Source organism: Lemur catta, chromosome 6 (genome assembly GCF_020740605.2).
Source record: "Lemur catta isolate mLemCat1 chromosome 6, mLemCat1.pri, whole genome shotgun sequence".
Lineage (NCBI taxonomy): Eukaryota > Metazoa > Chordata > Mammalia > Primates > Lemuridae > Lemur > Lemur catta.
The window spans coordinates 38,343,339-38,363,247 of record NC_059133.1 but is presented as its reverse complement, the minus strand read 5'-3'; the positions used below and the strand labels follow the sequence as shown (position 1 = coordinate 38,363,247).

Below are 19,909 nucleotides of genomic sequence, written 5' to 3'. Positions count from 1 at the left end.
CAGTGGTTCATTTTCCTTCTCTTGGATAAAGTTCTTCACTTGGCTTCAAGTACATCACTTAGTTTTCCTTGTACATCTCTGGTCAGTCTCCTCTACAGGTTCCTTCCTCCTCTCCTCCCCAGTCTTTTAATGCCAGAGTGCCCCAAATCTGAGTCCTTGGTTCTCTTCGTTATCTACACTTACTCCCTTGTTCATGTCATCCAGTCTCATCACTTTTAATAACATCTATATGCTAAAGACTCCCAAATTTATAGCCCCAACTTATATCCAACTGCTTATTGCCGAAGTATAAACTACTAAAGTTAAAAAATAACAAACATGCCAGGCAAGGGAACACTTACTAGTAAGGACATTCACTGAACAGCTCACTAGAGAGAAAAAGCCTAAGGGGATTTTAGGCCATAGGAAGCAGGGTTCATATAGATTTTATCAATTAAAAAAAAAAGAGCACCCTGAATAGGATAGAGGACCATAGGTTTATACACAGTGAATTAAAACAAATTCCTGGATACAACTGGTTCAACAGGGGCCTGGAGTGCCAGGATTACTTAGAGTTCATAGTTTTTTAATAACTTTGGATTAGAATGGCTATAGTGAAAAATAGCCTTCAGTTTTGATATATTCCAGGCCAGTGCTGTAAGAGGAAAATTTTCCTTTTACACGTCTCTACAATAGAGAACTCAAATATATGAATGAGCTCCCAAATTGATTTCTTCGCCCTGTTCTACCTGCAGCCCCCTTCTCAGTTGATGGCAATCCATCTGTACAGTTGGTCACGCCAAAAACCCTGGATCAGCACTGCCCTTACACCAGGCCAAAAGAGGCCCTTATCCAGAGCACTCAAAACGACACGTCCATTTGGAGTGCATACTCATTCTAGACTATACTCCAGGTACTCAGGATTCCATATACCCTGCCTAAAAGACCTCCAGGCTGTTTCAGGGAATGCATTACATCACCACTGTGTGCACTAATGTGTAAGGGGGTGGACCCTTACACATGCAGTATCCACATATATATGCAGAAGGCCCTTTGCTATACACTTCAGAGCCAGGGGTGGGAAGAGACAGAAGATGGGACATAGGCTGAGGATCAGCTCTGATCCCAAGTTATGTCCTGGCATAAATTCAAACCTGGTTTTCCAGGTTCTTCTGAAGGTATATTTGTCAAGATAGATGCACTGGACATATTTTCATTTAACAAAACTTTTAAATATTTAAAAATATGGTACCTCCATTGTACTTTTGCCCCAAAACTGCAAATATGTAGAAGCATGCCTGCCTGACAATAATTCTTTTTTTCTCTCAATGCCTAATCTACACATTTAGTCAGAAAATCCCATTGATGCCTTCAAACTACATCTGGATTCTGTCTACTTCCATCATTACCACTATGATCCAAATAATCATCATCTCCCCCTAGATTACTGCAATGGCCTCCTAACTTGTCTCCCTGAGTCTATCCTTATTGTCCTATAATCTATTTTCGACACAGCCATCAGGGTCATCCCATTTTCTTTGAGTCTTTGCTCAAATGTCACCTCTCAGCAGGCTTATCCTGATCATTCTAAAATTGCAACTACCTAATTCCTCAAATTTTTCCCATAGCATGTATTATCTTCTAACATTCTACTGGATAATTTATTATGCCTGTTGCTTATTTCTGGTTCCCTTTCCTACTAGAGTGTAAGCTATTCAAGAGGACAAAGGATCATTGCTTCTGATGTGTTCTAATCACCTAGAACAATTCCTAACACAGAGTAGGTAGGTGCTCAAGAAGTGTAGAAATTTTAAATGGAACCACATCTGTCATAAAAAGAAAATCAATTTCTTCAAATACTTTTGACAGACTTTCCATAACACATCCTACTTTTAAAAAGTTTTAAACTCTAACAAGACTATAAAAACACTTGCAAAATCTGTGATACCAATATATATTTGGTACATTTTAAATGGATAACTACTATACATGCTGGGCTTCTGTGAATTCTAACAGCAATTATAGTCCATAGATGCCATCTGAAATAAATCTCACAAACTTTTTTCTGAGCAACATGCAATTTAATATTGTGAGAGGTATTTATATAAACTAGCATCCTATTGTTCTCTAGGAAGAGTAATTAAAGCGATGAGAAACACAAGTGGAAATGAACTGGTTTCTCTTACTTAGCAGTTAAATAGCCAAACACTTGCTTTAAAAAGTCCATTAATCATAACTAGCTTAAAGACTTTAACAGAACTCAGAGAGTTATTGAGAAGTGTTTAATTTACAACCTGATTATAAAATTATAAAATCTTGATTATATAAACTAATTTACAATATACACTCATGACAAAGATTTGGACAGAGCCAAGGTTGTGTCTTTCAAGAAACAGTTAATAGCCAATAATCTATGAAAATGTCAGGTCACTCTCATCAGTGTATAAAGGATAACCAAGTTCCACGTCCAGAGTACAATTTAGATTTTGCCGTTTATTTCATCTTTGAAATACGTAGAAGAAAAACTTTATAAAGATTCCAATTTCCAAAATGCCTTGAGTTGAAATGTTAAATATTAACTTTCTTCAACACAGGCTTCTTCAGTAGCTGTGTAGCTGCCTTCCTTTTTGCCTTACTAGTTGATGAACTACGCCTCCTAGTGATCAATTTGTGCAACACAGCCTAAAGCAAGTCAGAAAAAGGGCACTTGGTGCTGGTTAAATACAACCTATTTGTGGATCAAGCACTGTCAATCAGCTGTCGCCAACCTTTCTATTCTGCCATCAGCCTAATTCAGGTTCTCATTTCATCTAGGCTCTCAAGTGGCCCAACCAACCTGATCCATACTATCATATACATAGCCATCAAGTCTATTAAATATGATAGAAAACTTCCTTTTGCTTCCCCTTGTATGTAACACTATGATTCTTTATCCTGGCACAGAAAGCACTCCACAAAATGGCTCCTCCTCACCTTTACAATTGACTTTTTACCTTATTCAACCTTATGTGAGCTCCAGTTATGTATCTACTTGTGCTGTCTCCAACTTGCTCTCCCAAATCATTTTTTGTTCTTCAAAGTCCAATTCAATTCTCACCTCTTAGATCTCCTCTGGCAGTTAATTCCTTCCTGATCATTTCAACCTCTGATCATTAGTTATCAGATTTTAATGTACGCCTACTTCACTAGATAACTTTAAGATCTTGGGTAAGTGTTTTCATTGTTGTACCTAGTAGCACAGTGGATCCTACAGACAACAAATATAGCACTTAAAGTGAGGGGAAATGACCAATACTGGAAACGTATTGGTATCATCCAAAACCAGGCAACCAGGCTGGGCACAGCGGATTACACACCTGTAATCCTAGCACTCTGGGAGGACGAAGCGGGAGGATCACGCCTGAGCTCAGGAGTTCGAGACCAGCCTGAGCAAGAGTGAGACCTCATCGCTACTAAAAACAGAAAAATTAAATGGGTGTTGTGGTGTGTGCCTATAGTCCCAGCTACTTGGGAGGCTGAGGCAGGAAGATGTGTGAGCCCAGAGTTGGAGGCTGCAGTGAGCTACAATGGCACCACTGCACTCTACCCAGGTAGACAGAGCAAGACTCCAAGCAAGACTGTCTCCACAAAAAAAAAAAAAAAAAAAAAAAGGCACTGAACAAAACCAGAAGACAGTCTAAATGGACATTTTATTGAAAATCTTAAACAAGTAACTGGAGAGTCTGGTGGTTTATCAGATACTTAATTAAAGCATGAGAGAGATATTTAAGAAGAGAGGACATAATTCAATTAAGAAGGCTGAAAAGAACAAATATTATGGGGTTACAAAACTAAAACCCCTCAAGAGTAAATATACTGGCCCCAAATGGGCCATGCCTGGAAGCTGGACATGATGGACAGACCCCAGGACCCACTATGGACCATAAAGCAACTTGCCACTGTCAGAAAGCAGAAAGATGAAAGCCTATCTTTGAGAACCATGAAGCTCCCAGAGCCTGTATCTAAGCCTAGGAGAAAATTAAGCCATATTGTACTTGGGTTGTGTTATACATACAAGCAATATGTATGTAGAAACTCTGGAGAAGGGAGAGGAAAAGAATATCTGAATGTTGTTTAAAATTGAATGTGCTCTAGATTAACTCTGGTCTGAAAGCGTTAACCTAAAGAAAGTGCCTATTTAACCACTAGTTGTGGTAGGAATATCTTCAAGGCAGTGCACCGAGTGTCTCTCAGAGCAGGTAGGAGCACACAAGTGCTGGCTCCAATACAAATCAACTGTGTTCCTTGTTAAATTATGTATAAAAGGGAAAGTTATCCTCAAGAAAGTATGAACACTAACTCGTATTTGTATTACCTTAAATTGTTAAATTAGAAAGCATTTAGCTCTCAAAATTGCTAAGAATTATAATGCTATAAAGCTAAGTCTTGCTAGTTTAAAAATACTCATGGAATTGCAGGGAGGTTTTTCTCTGAACCCCTCATTGTAGTTATACCCTATCTTTGAAAACAAATCTCAATGGTCATCTTTTTCTTTTCTTTTAATATGGAGGGGGTGAGTGAGGAAAGGGGTTCAATATCTTTTTTTTTTTTTTTTTTGAGACAAGAGTCTCACTTTGTAGCCCTGGGTGGAGTGCAGTTGGGGTCATCGTAGCTCACTGAAACCTCAAACTCCTGGGCTCAAGCGATCCTCCTACGTCAGCCTCTGGAGGAGCTGGGGACCTCAGGTGTGTGCTACTAGACACTCAGCTAATTTTTGAATTTCTAGTAGAGATGGGGTCTCACTCCTGCTCAGGCTAGTCTCAAACTCCTGAGCTCAAGCAATCCTCCAGCCTTGGCCTCCCAGAATGCTAGGATTACTAGCATGAGCCATTGCACCCAGCTGTAATGGTCATCTTACACTTACATTTAAGGTTACTTTAGCAATCAAGTTTGACCTTTTCTCCGAATGAGCTCATTATGTATACGTCTGAGAATCTCAACTGTCCAAACATAATTCAAATAAGATTTCAATATCATGGGGAAGAATGAACATTTTTCTCCTTAAAATAGGCGTACGATATGTAATTTAACCTTTCTTGATATTTCTGGTCATCTTGGAAAAACTATTGTAGCTTTTGCTTTTCTATCTATACTGTATATATTGTAACAAATTATGTATTTCAGAAAAAAACAATTTGTAGCCACTACAAGATTCCAGTTCCTTTCACCTTCCCAAAAATCTTACCCTTCTCCAGCAAAAAGTTTCCTCCCATTAAACCCAGGTGGGCTTGTGGAGTACAGAAGTGACTTCCCAGTGTAAGCCACAAAAACTATAAGACTTCTGGACGGCTAGGTCTTGGAACCCAGCCACCAAGCAGTGAGACCAAGTGCAGGCAGAGTTCTGGCCACCTCCCAGCTGTCTTAGACAACTTTAACCACCACCTGTGCATTACCACCTATGCATTAAGAACCTTCTGATGATTCGAGTTCCCTTCCTTCAAAAACATCTAAACCCAGTCAGCAAAATAAATCTTGCTGATGTTTTAAACCATGAAGTTTGGAGGTGGTTTTGTTATATAGTACTAGATATTTACAACTATTGATATGCCCTACACATTCTCATAGCTCTATTGACTTTACAGAACAGTTGATTCTTGAGTAATGTGGGCTTAAACTGTAGGAGTCTACTTAAGCAGATTTTCTTCTCTCTCTGCCACCCAAGACAGCAAGCTCAATCCCTCTTCTCCCTCCTCAGCCTACTCAAATGTGAAAATGAAGATGAAGACCTTTACGATGATCCACTTAACAGTAAATATATTTTCTTTTCTTTACGATTTTCTATTTTCTCTAGCTTACTTTAAGAATACAGTGATATAATACAAGTAACATATAAAATGTTATCAGTAAGGCTTCTGGTGAACATTAGTCAACATTAGTTTTGGGGAAGTCAAAAGTTATATGCAGATTTCCACCTGCATGAGGTAGGGGCTTCTAGCCCCCTGTGCTGTTTCAAGGGTCAATTGTACACACAATCCAGCTTTGTTGTTTTTATCAGTTTTCTCAACATGTAGGAATATGACAACTGCAAAGGACCTTGGAGTACCTTGGTTAATTTAGAAGACTGACCTAAGAGAATCATTCAACTTGCTCCCATACAGGATTATAGCTGATACCTTGCACTGAGTTCAGATAAATCCTAATTCATCTACATACATAAAAATTTACCGTACACCTACCACATTCCAAGCCTAGTGCTAGAAGTTGCAAAGTTCATTAGTGACCAAGCATCCCTACAGTACTTGTTGAACTAGTAGAGCCAATTCAGAACTGAAGAACCAAAAATAGTAGGTATTAATTCGCTGAAAAAATTTTATGTTTAACTAATAAAACATATGCACAAAAGCCCAGGGGCATAAAGTGAAAGGCAGCTAAAACAGTACAAATCCAGGTTAGACAGTCTGGGTTGTTGATCTCCAGATCCACTCACCAAGCCAACTGGAACAGCAAAGACAATGGGTCCAGTCTCTCTAGTTCTAAAACTTGTATGACTGGCCCAATTTAAGTCTAAAATCAAATCTGATCTCAAGACAGACACCTATTTCACTGCCCATGCCTAGAAAATACCCCCAACATCCAGAACTGCAAGTAAATGTTAAGGATGGAGAGGACAGGCAGAGTAATGACTTGGGTGTTCTGAAGCATGAGAAACCTAGTTAGACTTCATTTAATTTTATCGTAGATCATTTCTGGATTCTGCCAAAGGCCAAAGAAAATACATCAGCACATGAAAATACATGTATTTTTTTTAAAAAAGGAACGCGATGAGATTTTTCTAAATCTAGCTGATGACTTTAGGTTAAGGGCAAATCTTTTCTTCTATCTATCTATATATATATAATGTGAAAAACTTCAAAATGGGGCATAAATTTATATTATCCAGTCTTCTTATGTACACCAAATAAGACACCTCTTACCTAATGAGGAATTTTGCCTTTGCACCAACAAAAAGCCCCAACTAATTCTGAAATTAACTGCCAAAATCAATTTTAAAACTGATTCCAATCACAAATTCTATGTTTTCTTATGTTTAGGAAGCATATTTACTAAATGTCCATTTAGTAAACTACTTTATTCTCATACATATCCATTACAATTTGATGGGAGAGACATTTGTTTAGAGACTGCAGTTTTACATATTATCCATATGTATCTGTATTTTCTTATTCCTAGAGAACAACCTCACCTACAATTCCTAGTTGAATCCATTTCTTTGAAGACAGTTACAGATATGGACTGGAATTGGTTCTTCAGGTAATCACAGGGATAAAGTATATTAAAGAAAAAAGTTTTTAAATGTAGACTGGCATATTCACTATGTATTTGGCTTTTAATTGATACATGTATAGATTTTTCTATACACATACATGTGAAAGGCCTTAGAAACACCCCAGGAACAAGCACACCCAGCATCCAGACTTAGTTTCTAAATAATATTCCCCATTATAAGGAACCAGGATCTTTGGGAAAGGCCCGTTCCAGAGCTGGGAGACAAAAGGCCTATGATGAGCCTAGAAAATTTGAGCCAAGAAGTATGCTGATCAAAATAAAGGAAAAGGAATTCTTTCAGCTCTTTTAATTTCAAAGTTAAAGTAAAGTTGCAACATTGACAAAGGCTACCCAAAAACACCAATTTGAAATGGACTAAGGGGATTCACTGAAGATAAACTTGAATGTATTATTCTTAAAAAACAAAAATTGGTTTTGTTCTTGGTCAAGTAAAAGAAAATTCTCTTAGCTCTCTAACACTATCTTGTTTACCACTTTTCTACCCCTTACACTAGTCACTTAACCTATGGGGCCTTTACTGGCCTCTAACTAGTACTGGGGCCTGCCTATCTCAAACGTTCGTATCTGCCTATCTCAAACATTCGTATCTTCAAATAAATGGCTGACTCCATCTATCAATTATCATGTCTTAGGTTTAAAAGTTATCTTCATATGGAAAGGTCATCCTTACTTGAAATGTTGAAATATTCTGAAGAGGTGGTTTTCAGTGTTTAAAACCTTTCTACAAGTCTTCCATAGCTAAGCCTTCTATGGATTGAGCCCTTATATTACCATCAGTTATTTCAATTCCTTAGATGTGCCCTGGATTGTTGTGTTCTGGGAACTCCACCTGTATGTCCTGTTCCCCCACCTGAACTGCTCACTATTCAGAGGTTCCTCCCTTCGCTTCACAAATTCCTGCTTACTCTTGAAATCTCAGCTAAAAGCTCTCATCCAAGTTTTGAGCATTCTGACAGAAACTATTTACAACCTCATGAAGTCTATCAGAACCACAAGTGCCTAACTATATTATGAATGGTAAAATTATGAATAATACCATTAACTCTGTCAACTTCTGGCACTTATAAGTTTGATCAGTTCCTTCTTTTCAATTGTAAGTTTAAAATATACAAGAAACTAAAAACTGCTTTTATTTTAAGCAACATTTTCCCCCTGGATTTTAAAATAATAAAACTCGAAACAAATAATTAAGAAATCCACAAAAGCTATAAATGCTCAAATTCCAATAATGGAAACTACATGATTGACTTATTTCCTGCTGGCAATCCATTATTTCTAAATTAATAAGCCCCATTTCTTTTAAATAGATTCTCCAACTTATAATGGGGTCACATCCCCAAACCCATCATAAGTCAAAAATATCATAATTAAATGCATTTAATGCCCAAAAAACTCATCATAAAGTTGAAAAAAATTTAAAGTCAGTCACCAAAGTCAAGCACTGTCTGTACTTGACAATTTCAGTCAGTAACTTATTCTTTGTAAACTGAAAAACCTAAAAGTGCAGCATGTCAATGGGAAGAAACACAAGGTACAAAATATAGTGATTTTTTTTAAATATAATTAACTGAATACATCAATTAAAATTTCTTATGGATAGCACTTATCTTTAAATAACTTCATACACCAACAAGGATGTTTTCATTTCTCTAAAGTCACATAAGTGATCCTTAATCAGTCCAAGAATTTGGCTTTTTATCCAGGTTATATTTTAATATCTGGATTTTTAAACCCGTATACAAAAATCACCATTATACATCTATTAAGTTGATTTCAGTATGATTTCACCATTATCATTTACATTTACTTTTCAGCTATCAGAGACTTCGTGCTTTAAGTAGCAAATTACCTAAATTATGAACACATTTTCAAAACAAAATCGAGCTCACAATTACCAAGTATATACACAGTGCAGAAGCTTAAACTGAAATCGCATATATATTTGCCTTTTCTAAAGTTCCTACAAAGAATTTATGCACTTCTAAACCATCTATTCTGTACATTTAAAATGACATTTGGCTTGATTTAAATAGTTAAAAATATAAAGGCTAAAATTTTTATAAGACTAACCCATAAAAATGGACTCAAATTTTAAACCAAGCCCTGAAACAAAGCATCCAAAGAATAACTGAATATTAATTTAGTATTTCTGCATGGCATGATAAGGTTTTCACTAACAGTAACTCAAAGTTTTGTCTTTATTTTTAATAATGGGAATGGCCTACAACTTAGATAAACCCACAAATTCATACTGTCTTACAAGCAACAGTAATATAAACTGTTAATTCAGTTATATTAGGGGCCTTACCATAAACCAATCACTATCATTAACCTATTTACAGAATAATAAAAATATTTCTATGAATGCTAATATATCCTTTTCATGTTTGTTGTTAAATAAGCTAAAAAGGAAACAGAGGTAGAATCCCATTTTTCTTTCTTGTAAGCCAATTCCACAAAATTAAGATATTTTCAGGATCTAAAATAGTGATGCTAATTCTATTTCAGTAAACTAGATAAAAGAATTCCAATAAATTGTATAGATGTGCCTTTCAGACATCTATATTAAACTATTAACTGATCAATTTGTGGAAGTGTTGTTCTCGGCTCATTTACCATACCTGAATGACCATAAAGTGACAGTACTGAAATTTGTTTTTTCAAAGTTTTTCATTATAGGTGACTATATGAGATTTCACCATTTCTAAAGGGAAAAAAATGAGAGATTCTTGGTATTAAGTGCATAGACTAGTGAAAACTACAAACTGAGAATATAAAGACAAATTTTTGAAGTGTCTCAAAAATGTTTGTAGGTAACTCAGAATAAAACCTGTCAGAAACTATGGAATTCCTTTCTAGCCATCAAATAACAAACTCCACTTTAGCAGGGCTTAGAAAGTTGCTCTTAAAATTAAGTAAATTTTTTATAGGTGATAGTGGCCAAAGCACAAAATAGCCTACTCTATACATCTCTATGCTCCACTCTTCAAAAAAATGCATATTCACTTTTTTACCAAAAAGAAACCCAAAATATCACCAGTACATTTTATAAAATTAAATCCAAATTTTATTAAGGACTTCAAATTACATACTTCAGACTTCTAGAATGGAATAGAACTATTTTGGAACTGGAGAAATCACATGAACACTGACATCCCTTGAAACTCCAATCATAATGAAATTGCGCTGCAAACCACATCCCCATTATATAACAAGACTCAATATTATCTACCCCTTCACTTTGGCAAGAGCTATTTCCTAAAGGAATGAAAAAAATAGTGACTTTGCTACTTTAAGTTCAATAAAAATGGGATTCTATCTTTAGATAAAAAATTTTTCAAGTTCAGAAAAAGCTGTGTTTAGATGAGCTATTGTTACAAAATAAAAATAAAAACCAGCACAGAATGTCTAAAGCAACCAAAATCGTTTTGAAAATAAAGAAGAAAAAAACTATTATAATTGGTTAAGGATTTCCAGTAGTAAGTTAAAAATCTCAGGAGAGGAATGGATAACACTACACAAATAACAGTATGTGTTCACATTCTAAAACCTTAACGCTACCTTTTCAAAAAGGAAGCTCTATCACCTCTAAACATGAATTCAATGTTGTTTTATTAAAAGCAAGAACTAGAGACCTTACTCTAATTACAATCCAGTTAGTCCACCCTCACTATCAAAAAAAAGTCTATCCCAAAAAATTAACAGTAATTAGCCTGAGGTATTTTAAATGTGGCTCTCCAGTCTCAAACTTAACGGCATTTTTTTTCCAAAAATGGTCTTATTTCCACTTTATTCCCATGATCCCTACAGTATTTGCTACAGTATGATCATCAAAAATACCTGAAAAAAAATCCTTGGACCTTTTGAAATAGTTCATCCACCCAGAGCCACACAAAGATCTGAAAGAGTGTTGCCGGCCCAGATCCAGAATAGAGGTACATAACCTTTGTTTTCCAGTTTAATTATCAAAGCATGGTATGAATAAGATGCTGAGTATCACTCTTGTGTTACAAAAAGGCCCAAAATCTTGAGCTTTTTAATGAGACTGAGAACCATTTCGTGAGATTTAACTTAATAAGCCTTAACACATCTGTGAGGTAGTTAGGTAAACAGTACTACCCATTTTACATTTTAATACACAGTAAACAGAAGCATGGGTAAATGACATACTTCAAGCAATAAGAATTAGTATATACCATAGAGGCTTGGGGCCTTCTCTCTAGTTCTAAACTCAAAGAAAATTAAATTTAACTTTTTAAATTTTTCGTTTTAGAAAACCATCACATCATTTAAGATTTTGTCCTTTTGTTTTTTAACACTTGCTTATTAATAGATGTAGTACCTCTTCCAAAGTTGGTACCCTTTTCTTCAGTAATTTGGTAAGCTGGGTACAACCCTTAATTCAAGCTACGCCTCTGCTTCTACCTGAATTAGTACAAAATTAAGACATTATCTTGTAAGAACTAAAAGTGTATTTGACAATTTTATTTTAGGCTGCAAAAACAAAAACAAGCAAACAAACAACCAACAACAAAAAACTTGAAATAGGCTTGACAAAAGATGTAAATTCATCCTTTCCAGGGAAGCAGAAGGCAGACCCTACCACAAAGAAAAGATACTTAGTTAATGGAGGTTAAATTTAAAAGTACAGTTAAATAATATCAGGCTAACTTTTGGAAAGCCTAGGTTTTATTCACCTCCCTGTGGTTCTAATAACTATATTATCCGTTAAGTTTCTTTATAGTTAACTATGTCACCTAAAATATAAAAATCCAGTAACAACCTAACAGTTATCGGGTATGGTCTTACTGGAAATTCTTAACCATATAGTTGATTCACCAATTTTTTTTTTAATGATGAATTGTCTTAGTTTATGTCACTGCATTTCCATAACAAAGTAACGAAAGGCGTAGCTAATGCAAGCAGACTTAACTCCATTCAACTAACAGCTGAAGAAATACTTTGGTTCTTCAAGGAAAAAATTAGGGGGAAAATGTGTTTCATTTAACAGTTACTAATTTTAATAGCTGTACTCCAATAGCTACATGATGAAAATATTCCAGAAGAACCAAACTATGTAGCAATGAATGAACATGCGTGAAATAATTTGTGCCTTCAACATACCTGGCAGAAAAACCATAGTTAAAATCCTAGGTGGAACAAATTGGTCTTTAAAATATCAGTTCCTGTTCTTTAAAAAAAATTACTGAGTCTACCAAGAAAATACAAAAACATAAGGCTGTAAGTAAATAATAGTTGTGTTTAGGCTATTACAGTGCAGATTATCCTCAAGGCCACATACATCCTGCTTCACTGCTGCTTGCACTCTGCTGGGTTTTGATCCTTCTGTTAAAGGAAAACAACAAGTCAATCTATCTTCTTCTACCTGCTTCAGTGAATTTTTCAATAGTAGTTAACTACCTTAATTATCACAGTATCTCACTGTTTTGTCAGAGATTTCACCAAATTAAAGAAATGGTATAGGACATAGACAAGGATGGCAAATTATTTATTCACATATTAGCAAGTCACTGAAATCCTAAAGTCCAAATTTTACATTGTTAAATTAACTCCATAAAATGACACACTATCCCAAAATCTTTAAAAAATAAAATTACCAAGCAATTTATGTTAGTCATATTATCAATTAGTTTTGTGTTTTTATAGATCAATTATTCAAAGATACTAATTCCATTCATATTTAGCTATTAAGAGTAATTCACACCTGCTAGAATATTTAATTTGTTTTTATTAATAAATTATCCTTTCCTACTTGCTAAGTTAAATCATCATTTGAATATTTTATAGCATTAAGCAAATGAATGAATGCACTAAAGAGAAAACCGATGTTTCAAATGAATCATGATGATATACTACATACTTTGTGGAAGATAAAGATCTCTACTAACTCTGATATGACAAATTCCCAGAATAATAGACTGGGACTCTGAAGGACTGAGGAATAGAGGTGGTTGAAGTATTTAACAGCACTGCTCCCCAGTTCCCAAACCCTCCTGCATTCAGATCTTTTAAAAACTGACATAAGCTTTCCTTTGGAGGAAAAACATACTAAGAACCCAACCAATAAACTTTTTTTAATGCTTAAAAACTGTTAAAAAAAAAAATGCCCAAGACAATGTGCCATTAAAATAGGATCCTAGAGTTTACTTAGCCTGAAACTATAAAAAATACAGTCAGATCCAAAACAATGTTTCTCAGGAAAGATCCATTGATATGTGTACTGTTCAAAATGCCAATGGGATTGGAAAAAGTTTATCCAGTCAATGGGCTTTATTAAAGACTTTTAATCTGAAAAAATAAACTATATTCAGAAATATCAACTCTTACTTTAGCCTGCCTTAAATTTAATAGAAAGCAGCACTAATTTTGCTCACCTTCGGGTCATAGTCTGGATCATTTTCCTCATCTCCTTCTTCTTCCCCTTCCTATATTAAAGTTCAAAATGCATCCATGAAGTAGGTATATAGTAGGAAAAATTGGCTTATAATGTATGGAATATTTAATGCAAATTACTCTAGGGGCCAACAGATTTTCATATTACAGAGTTCGGTGATAACAATTTAATCTGAAAGCTTCTAAATATGAAAAATTTCCCAACACAACTTGAGACATCCAAACAGCTTTTATTGAAAATATTTACTGCAGCCAACGTTGAAAAAGTTTACTGCAGCTTTTGACTTCTTCAAAGAGCTGATAACCCTGCAGCAGAACAAAATTATTTGAAATAAAAAAATGTTGCTGAGTTTTGCAATTTATTTATTGAAACCTTATACATACATTGTTTGGCTGTAGAATTCTAAAATCATATTTTCCAAAATGTTTTTATCCCAAATCACAAAATAATGATTATAGCAAAGGAATACATAAGTCATTCAATTCACTTCTCAATGTGTTAAACACAAAGAATTATTTGCTCATTTGGTAAACATTACCTCATCCGCTTCTTCACCTTCTTCATCATACTGAAAGGAAAAACAGCGTGTGAGTGAATGTAACAAGCATTTGAGAACAGCATTAGTAACATGCACCCACTGTATAAACTAATATCTAAAAAGAGAAATAATACTTTCCCATAAAGTAACTGATTATAAAAAGCCTATTCTAACAATTGCCATTTAGCAATAAGGATACCTAAAACATTTTTAAGGACAACCTAAGTTTTCCTTAATCATTACTTAATATTCCCTTAGATAAAAAAAATTCTTAGTCTCCTAATAAGTGGTAAAGCACTAAAAAATGTCCTACTTCTGTGTGGTCAAAGGTAAGAGCATAACAGACCTACAACATTAACCAAACAAAAGTTACACTAACTCAGAGTAATCTTCCTATAAGCAGAAAATTTAAAACTAAGATAAATGAATCCAAAGATCCTAAGAGGATCTACTTAAAACTCAGAAAAGCTATCTACAGGGTCAATGATTAGCCTAATTTTTTTTTTTTTTTTTTTTGGAGACAGAGTCTCACTTTGTTGCCCAGGCTAGAGTGAGTGCCGTGGCATCAGCCTAGCTCACAGCAACCTCAGACTCCTGGGCTTAAGCGATCCTACTGCCTCAGCCTCCCGAGTAGCTGGGACTACAGGCATGAGCCACCATGCCCGGCTAATTTTTTTGTATATATATTTTTAGTTGGCCAGATAATTTCTTTCTATTTTTAGTAGAGACGGGGTCTCACTCTTGCTCAGGCTGGTCTCGAACTCCTGACCTCGAGCGATCCACCCGCCTCGGCCTCCCAGAGTGCTAGGATTACAGGCGTGAGCCACCGCGCCCGGCCAGCCTAATTTTGAATTATTCTGTGTCCTGCTTTTTAAAAATTAATTCTAACCTCTTACCATTCTGATTACTGTACCCTCACCAAATTATTTCTTTTCAGGATTCAAACTCACATCATCGTCATCATCTTCAATAGCTTCTCCAGTGAAGTATAACACTGATCTTGGGATTATACGTTCACGTAAAAAGTGACCAATTTCAAAGTCCGCAGCAAGGATAGCTTCAGCGTCATCATCCTGTTTTTAAAAGGAAGACAAAAGCACAAAACTTATGAATAATTTTGTTATTTAACTTGGCATATGTGAGACTCTTTGGTTTAAATCATATGATGAAGACAAGAAACCCAACCTTTTTACTTTGTCATTTTTAAGTTAGCCTACATGCATGTGATCAAGAAGTCATCTATATGCCCTAGTTTTACAAGTTTTTAATAAAAAGCAAGTCAGCAGGCCAGTGTACATACTACATACATGTGGGGAAATAAAAACTAGAAGTGGTTACCTAGTTTTTTCTGACTTAAACAATAAAATACAAAAGCAAATTCGTTACATGACTGCAATTTTCCTTTTCAATTATTATTGAAAACACCAAATGGAGTAATACTTAGAATCTCAGGGCCAGGCACAGTGGCTCATGCCTACAATCCCAGCACTTTGGAGGCCGAGATGGGAGGATCACTTGAGCCCAGGAGTTCAAGACCAGCCTGGGAAATAGCGAGTCCCCCATCTACAAAAAATAAAAAAATTAGCCAGGCCTGGTGGCACATGCCTATAGTCCCAGCTACTCAGGAGGCTGAGGCAAGAGGATGGCTTGACCCCAGGAGTTTGAGGTTGCAGTTAAATATGATAACACCACTGCACTCTAGTCCAGGCCAACAGAGATACCCTGTCTCAAAAAAAAAAAAAAAAAAAAGAATCTCAGGCTTTCATAAATAACAACATTAAGTACTTGGCAAATAGAAGGACATAAAAGACCACAGAGGATCACTTCATACTTCCCAAACTACACTTTCAAGTAGCTGTACAGTTTTAAGTCTACTTAATGCCAAATGATAATGACAATAAATAAATTCAATGTACAATTCCCATTTAATGGCAAAGCACAACACAGAAATGGTTCTGAATACTAAACAATGAGTACACCATCTGTGAATTCCATGAACGTTTACTGTGTCATCAACATAATCTAATAAATTAAAAAGTACAAAAAGGGAGGAGAGGTGAATTTTAAAGGAAGAAATTCAAATCACGGGGTAGAGGTTTTCAAGACTGTTTTGTCACCATCAATATTTAGTAACAAACTAAGAAAAAGAACTTGAACACAAGCTCCAACCCATCCATTGACATGAAAACAGTGTGAAGCTCTATCACTCAAAATAATTCTTACCTAAAATTTACACTGCTTTATACTCCCATTTTTTATCCCATAAAAGGTCATTTTGAACTAAGCGCCAGTTGTTACTTTTTTCAGACAGAAATACTTGCCTTTTGCATATCTGATCTAAGCCTTAGGCAAGATGATTCCAATTCAGAAGCATTCAAATTAACATAATTTCTAATTCTATATATGTATAAAACTAGATAAACTCCCTTAGTTAATTTAAATTCAAAAACCTGACCAAGAGAAAAACAAATTCAAAACATACCTGGCCTACCCTGCCTGTACAGACCTTTTTTGAGGTGGCTCATCGGTCCAGACTACATGGTAGGCACATCTCATAATTCTTTGTTATATGCCACATACCTGAACATATATGGCTACAATATACAACCATATTTCTACTGTAATAACAAATACAGGAAAGAGTTCTAACCATAATATGGCTAGGAGTTTAGTAAATAGCATAAATGAATACATTCTGGTTTCACTAAGGAAGAAAACAATAGTTTTGAAAAGTTAAATCCTTCAGAGAAACATTTACAAGTCTCAAAAGAAAATCTTTAACTTTTTATTTCACTGTCTCTCGGTAGAGGCAGTAACATCACTTTGAATAGAACAGTTTTCAGATCCATAAAGGTCTACCCAGTGCACTGCAGGCCTCAGAACACAATGCTAGCAACAACCATCCCCTCTCCACTTTTGAGGACTGACCAGTGCTTTAACACAGTAAACAACAGATAACAATTCAACTTACCAGATCTCCACTCTCAGGAACTATAAAAATAGAGAAGAGAAATTCAAATGAATAAGAAATTAAATAAAGCTTATTACAAAACCACCATTAATACCCAAACTAAAATAGTACTTACCTTCAGGAGGTGCAAAAAAATTAAAGAAAGAGTCATTGGAAACTGTTTTAGTCACAGTACGAACTGTCCCACGTCCCTTATGTTTCTGCTTCTTCTTAATGGTTTTCAAAGTGACATTCTTTCCTTTTTTCCAGTCTATCTGGCACCTTGCAAAACAAAGGAGAAAAATCTTCTATCACATTTAGCACATTTTTAATTGCTAAATTTTTAGAAGTAAATGTTACATTTAGATTTCAAATTTTAGAGGGGGAAATTGGCTCAAATATTTTCTGTAGCAGTGTAAAGGGGAAAATTTTATTTCTAAACAAATGTTTAAAATAAACATATTTACAATTAGCACAAACAAACAGTATAATAAATTTAAAGAGGCACTCCTTGCAAAAATATATGTTATAGTCATGGGCCCAAGGAGAAGTGTAGTACAATGATTAAACACTTCTCAGACAACATTTTTACCAAAAAGTCTGGAGACAAACTATGCATATGTGTAACTGAAAATAACAAGTGTCACAAATATAAGTACAACAAAAACTGATATAACATTCTGTTTAAGCAGTAAAATTAAACTCACCCTGTACAACCCATAATTTCTGGTCCATCAAAAGAAAAGGGATCAGAATCATCTGGTTCTGACCTCATCCTATATGTCTTTGTCAACACTTCATTTGTGAAATATTCATTCGGTTCAAAGTGAAATTCTAAGACAAAACTCTTTAAAGGAAAATAAGATAAAAATTAGTTAAATTCCTACATAATAAATTTTGCCAATGTTTTAATAAATAAAGCTTGATCTGTGTTTTTTTAAAAGCATATATAAAATTCAGAAAACATTATCAGGCTTTTTCTACTCTAACCCCAAATTATGTTAAAAGCAAAAAGAGGTAGAAATTAACTAATGAAGTTTAGTTTCCATTTACAACTAAAGTAATAGTAATTTGTAAAGTGATTTGTAACATGTTTTCACAATAGGATGGGCACATCTTAACTGACCAAGTCTCCCTTCCTCCCTACTTCCCCCACAAAGGGGGCTTTTTAATAGTAGACTAGAACCTGAGCTTGACACAGAAAAAGCCCAACTTTAAAAATCTACGGCCTATACCTATAGTAGCTTTGCCCACAGCTGACATAAAATACTGGTGGTTTGGGGAAGAGGTTGTTAGCTGATCTTTCAGCTCATCTACTTCCCCTACCCATGGGGAAGTAGGTGCCCTCTAACATCATCTGTTTTATATCATTTCCAGGCACATGCCTTTTAATACAGAATAAGTATTTATTTTTTCTTGTTCCCTTGTCATTATTTTTACCCACTTTAATCCAAGATCAAGGATTATATTTTGAAAACAGTTTATGTTCAGAGGGAGGAAAGGAATAAATATTGTGCCATTAGTAACATACAAATACGTATTTACTACAAGGAAAACAGTACCAAGTATCAACTTATCATCTCCATCCCTAATCCTTCAATGGTCACTTCTTTTTAAAAAGGACTATTTATCTACCTGTAAGCACCTGCTATAAAATTATAAATATTTCAAAATTCTTTTACCATTGGCTGGCCAGCATCTGAGAACTTCACTTTAATATCTTTCAAGTGCTTCAGAATAGGTTCATCATGTTCCTTCAAATTAAAAAATAATAAAAATTAGTATCTAACATGGCCTTCTAGGGTTTGTATTCTGTTACTACAGACAGTAGCTGAGACATAATATATTTTTAGTAAAGTTTTATATAATAACTTTTAAGACTTATTCTCCAGATTATGGTTTATACTGAAGCTAGCTTTTACTGTGGGTCGACGGTCACTGGTGGAAAAAAAGTGACCAAGTAGAGAACTACACCATTATATAGGCTGAATGGGCTGAAAAATATAAAACCAAGTCTGCTTGGTTTTATATTTGCTTTAAAAATGTTTCCTGATTGTAATTGTTACATTTTCCAGCTGCTTGTTCCTTTCCTCCTGCCTGATTCTTTTCTGCTTTGCTAAAGAAGAAATGCAATAAGCAGTAATTGTGTTGAGATCATTTATTTTTCTCAATGTAACTTCCAACAATCACAAGACAAGGGGCAACAGGTACTACAATGCAGATGGTAGTGGCTCAAGAAATACTTGGAGAGGCACAGTTTCCCAAAGAAAGTGACATCTGTGATAGTTTCACAAAGAAATGTGACAACTGTGAGTGAATTAAACATCTTTATAGTATTCTTTTAAAATGTAAATTTCTCGTGGAATAATTTTGGTTTCAGACTGAAAAGCTCCTTTTGGGAGGAGCCAAACAATTGAAAACTAAGATTGTCTTCCCCATCCTAAGCATATAAAGACAGAAAGCACAGGGCTATGAGAAAACACCAGTTAATAACAAGTAATTATCAATGGAACCATTTTATTATCTAATTTTTGAAAATAACTATAATTTCTTTGATTACATTAATCAAAGCTGTAATCGTCCTCCTACAGATACTACTAGCTCTTTCAAAAGTAAGCAATCATTTTAGAAAGGTCAACGCTGAAGAGAACAGTCATCACAGCTATTTAAAATTCAAAAGTTTACCCTTGAGGTAAACGGG

The 19,909-nt window shown here is 35.0% G+C and overlaps 1 protein-coding gene across 5 annotated transcripts in view; it reads right to left on the bottom strand.

The window, feature by feature from the left end:
* Positions 1-11,775: 11,775 nt before the first annotated feature.
* NAP1L1 (nucleosome assembly protein 1 like 1) overlaps positions 11,776-19,909 on the bottom strand; it is a 30,519-nt gene continuing 22,385 nt past the window's right edge. For 3 of the 5 annotated variants that reach the window (XM_045553343.1, XM_045553340.1, XM_045553344.1), the window contains 9 exons: positions 18,891-18,962; positions 17,916-18,055; positions 17,345-17,490; positions 17,230-17,249; positions 15,209-15,331; positions 14,259-14,288; positions 13,701-13,751; positions 12,580-12,651; positions 11,776-11,904 (listed from right to left, as the gene is read on the bottom strand). In XM_045553343.1, the coding sequence (XP_045409299.1) occupies positions 12,616-12,651; positions 13,701-13,751; positions 14,259-14,288; positions 15,209-15,331; positions 17,230-17,249; positions 17,345-17,490; positions 17,916-18,055; positions 18,891-18,962 (618 nt within the window). In that variant the 3' untranslated portion in view covers positions 11,776-11,904; positions 12,580-12,615. Of the gene's footprint in view, positions 11,905-12,579; positions 12,652-13,700; positions 13,752-13,929; positions 14,026-14,258; positions 14,289-15,208; positions 15,332-17,229; positions 17,250-17,344; positions 17,491-17,915; positions 18,056-18,890; positions 18,963-19,909 lie in introns of those variants that run through there. The other 2 variants (XM_045553341.1, XM_045553342.1) reach the window with 2 other exon arrangements.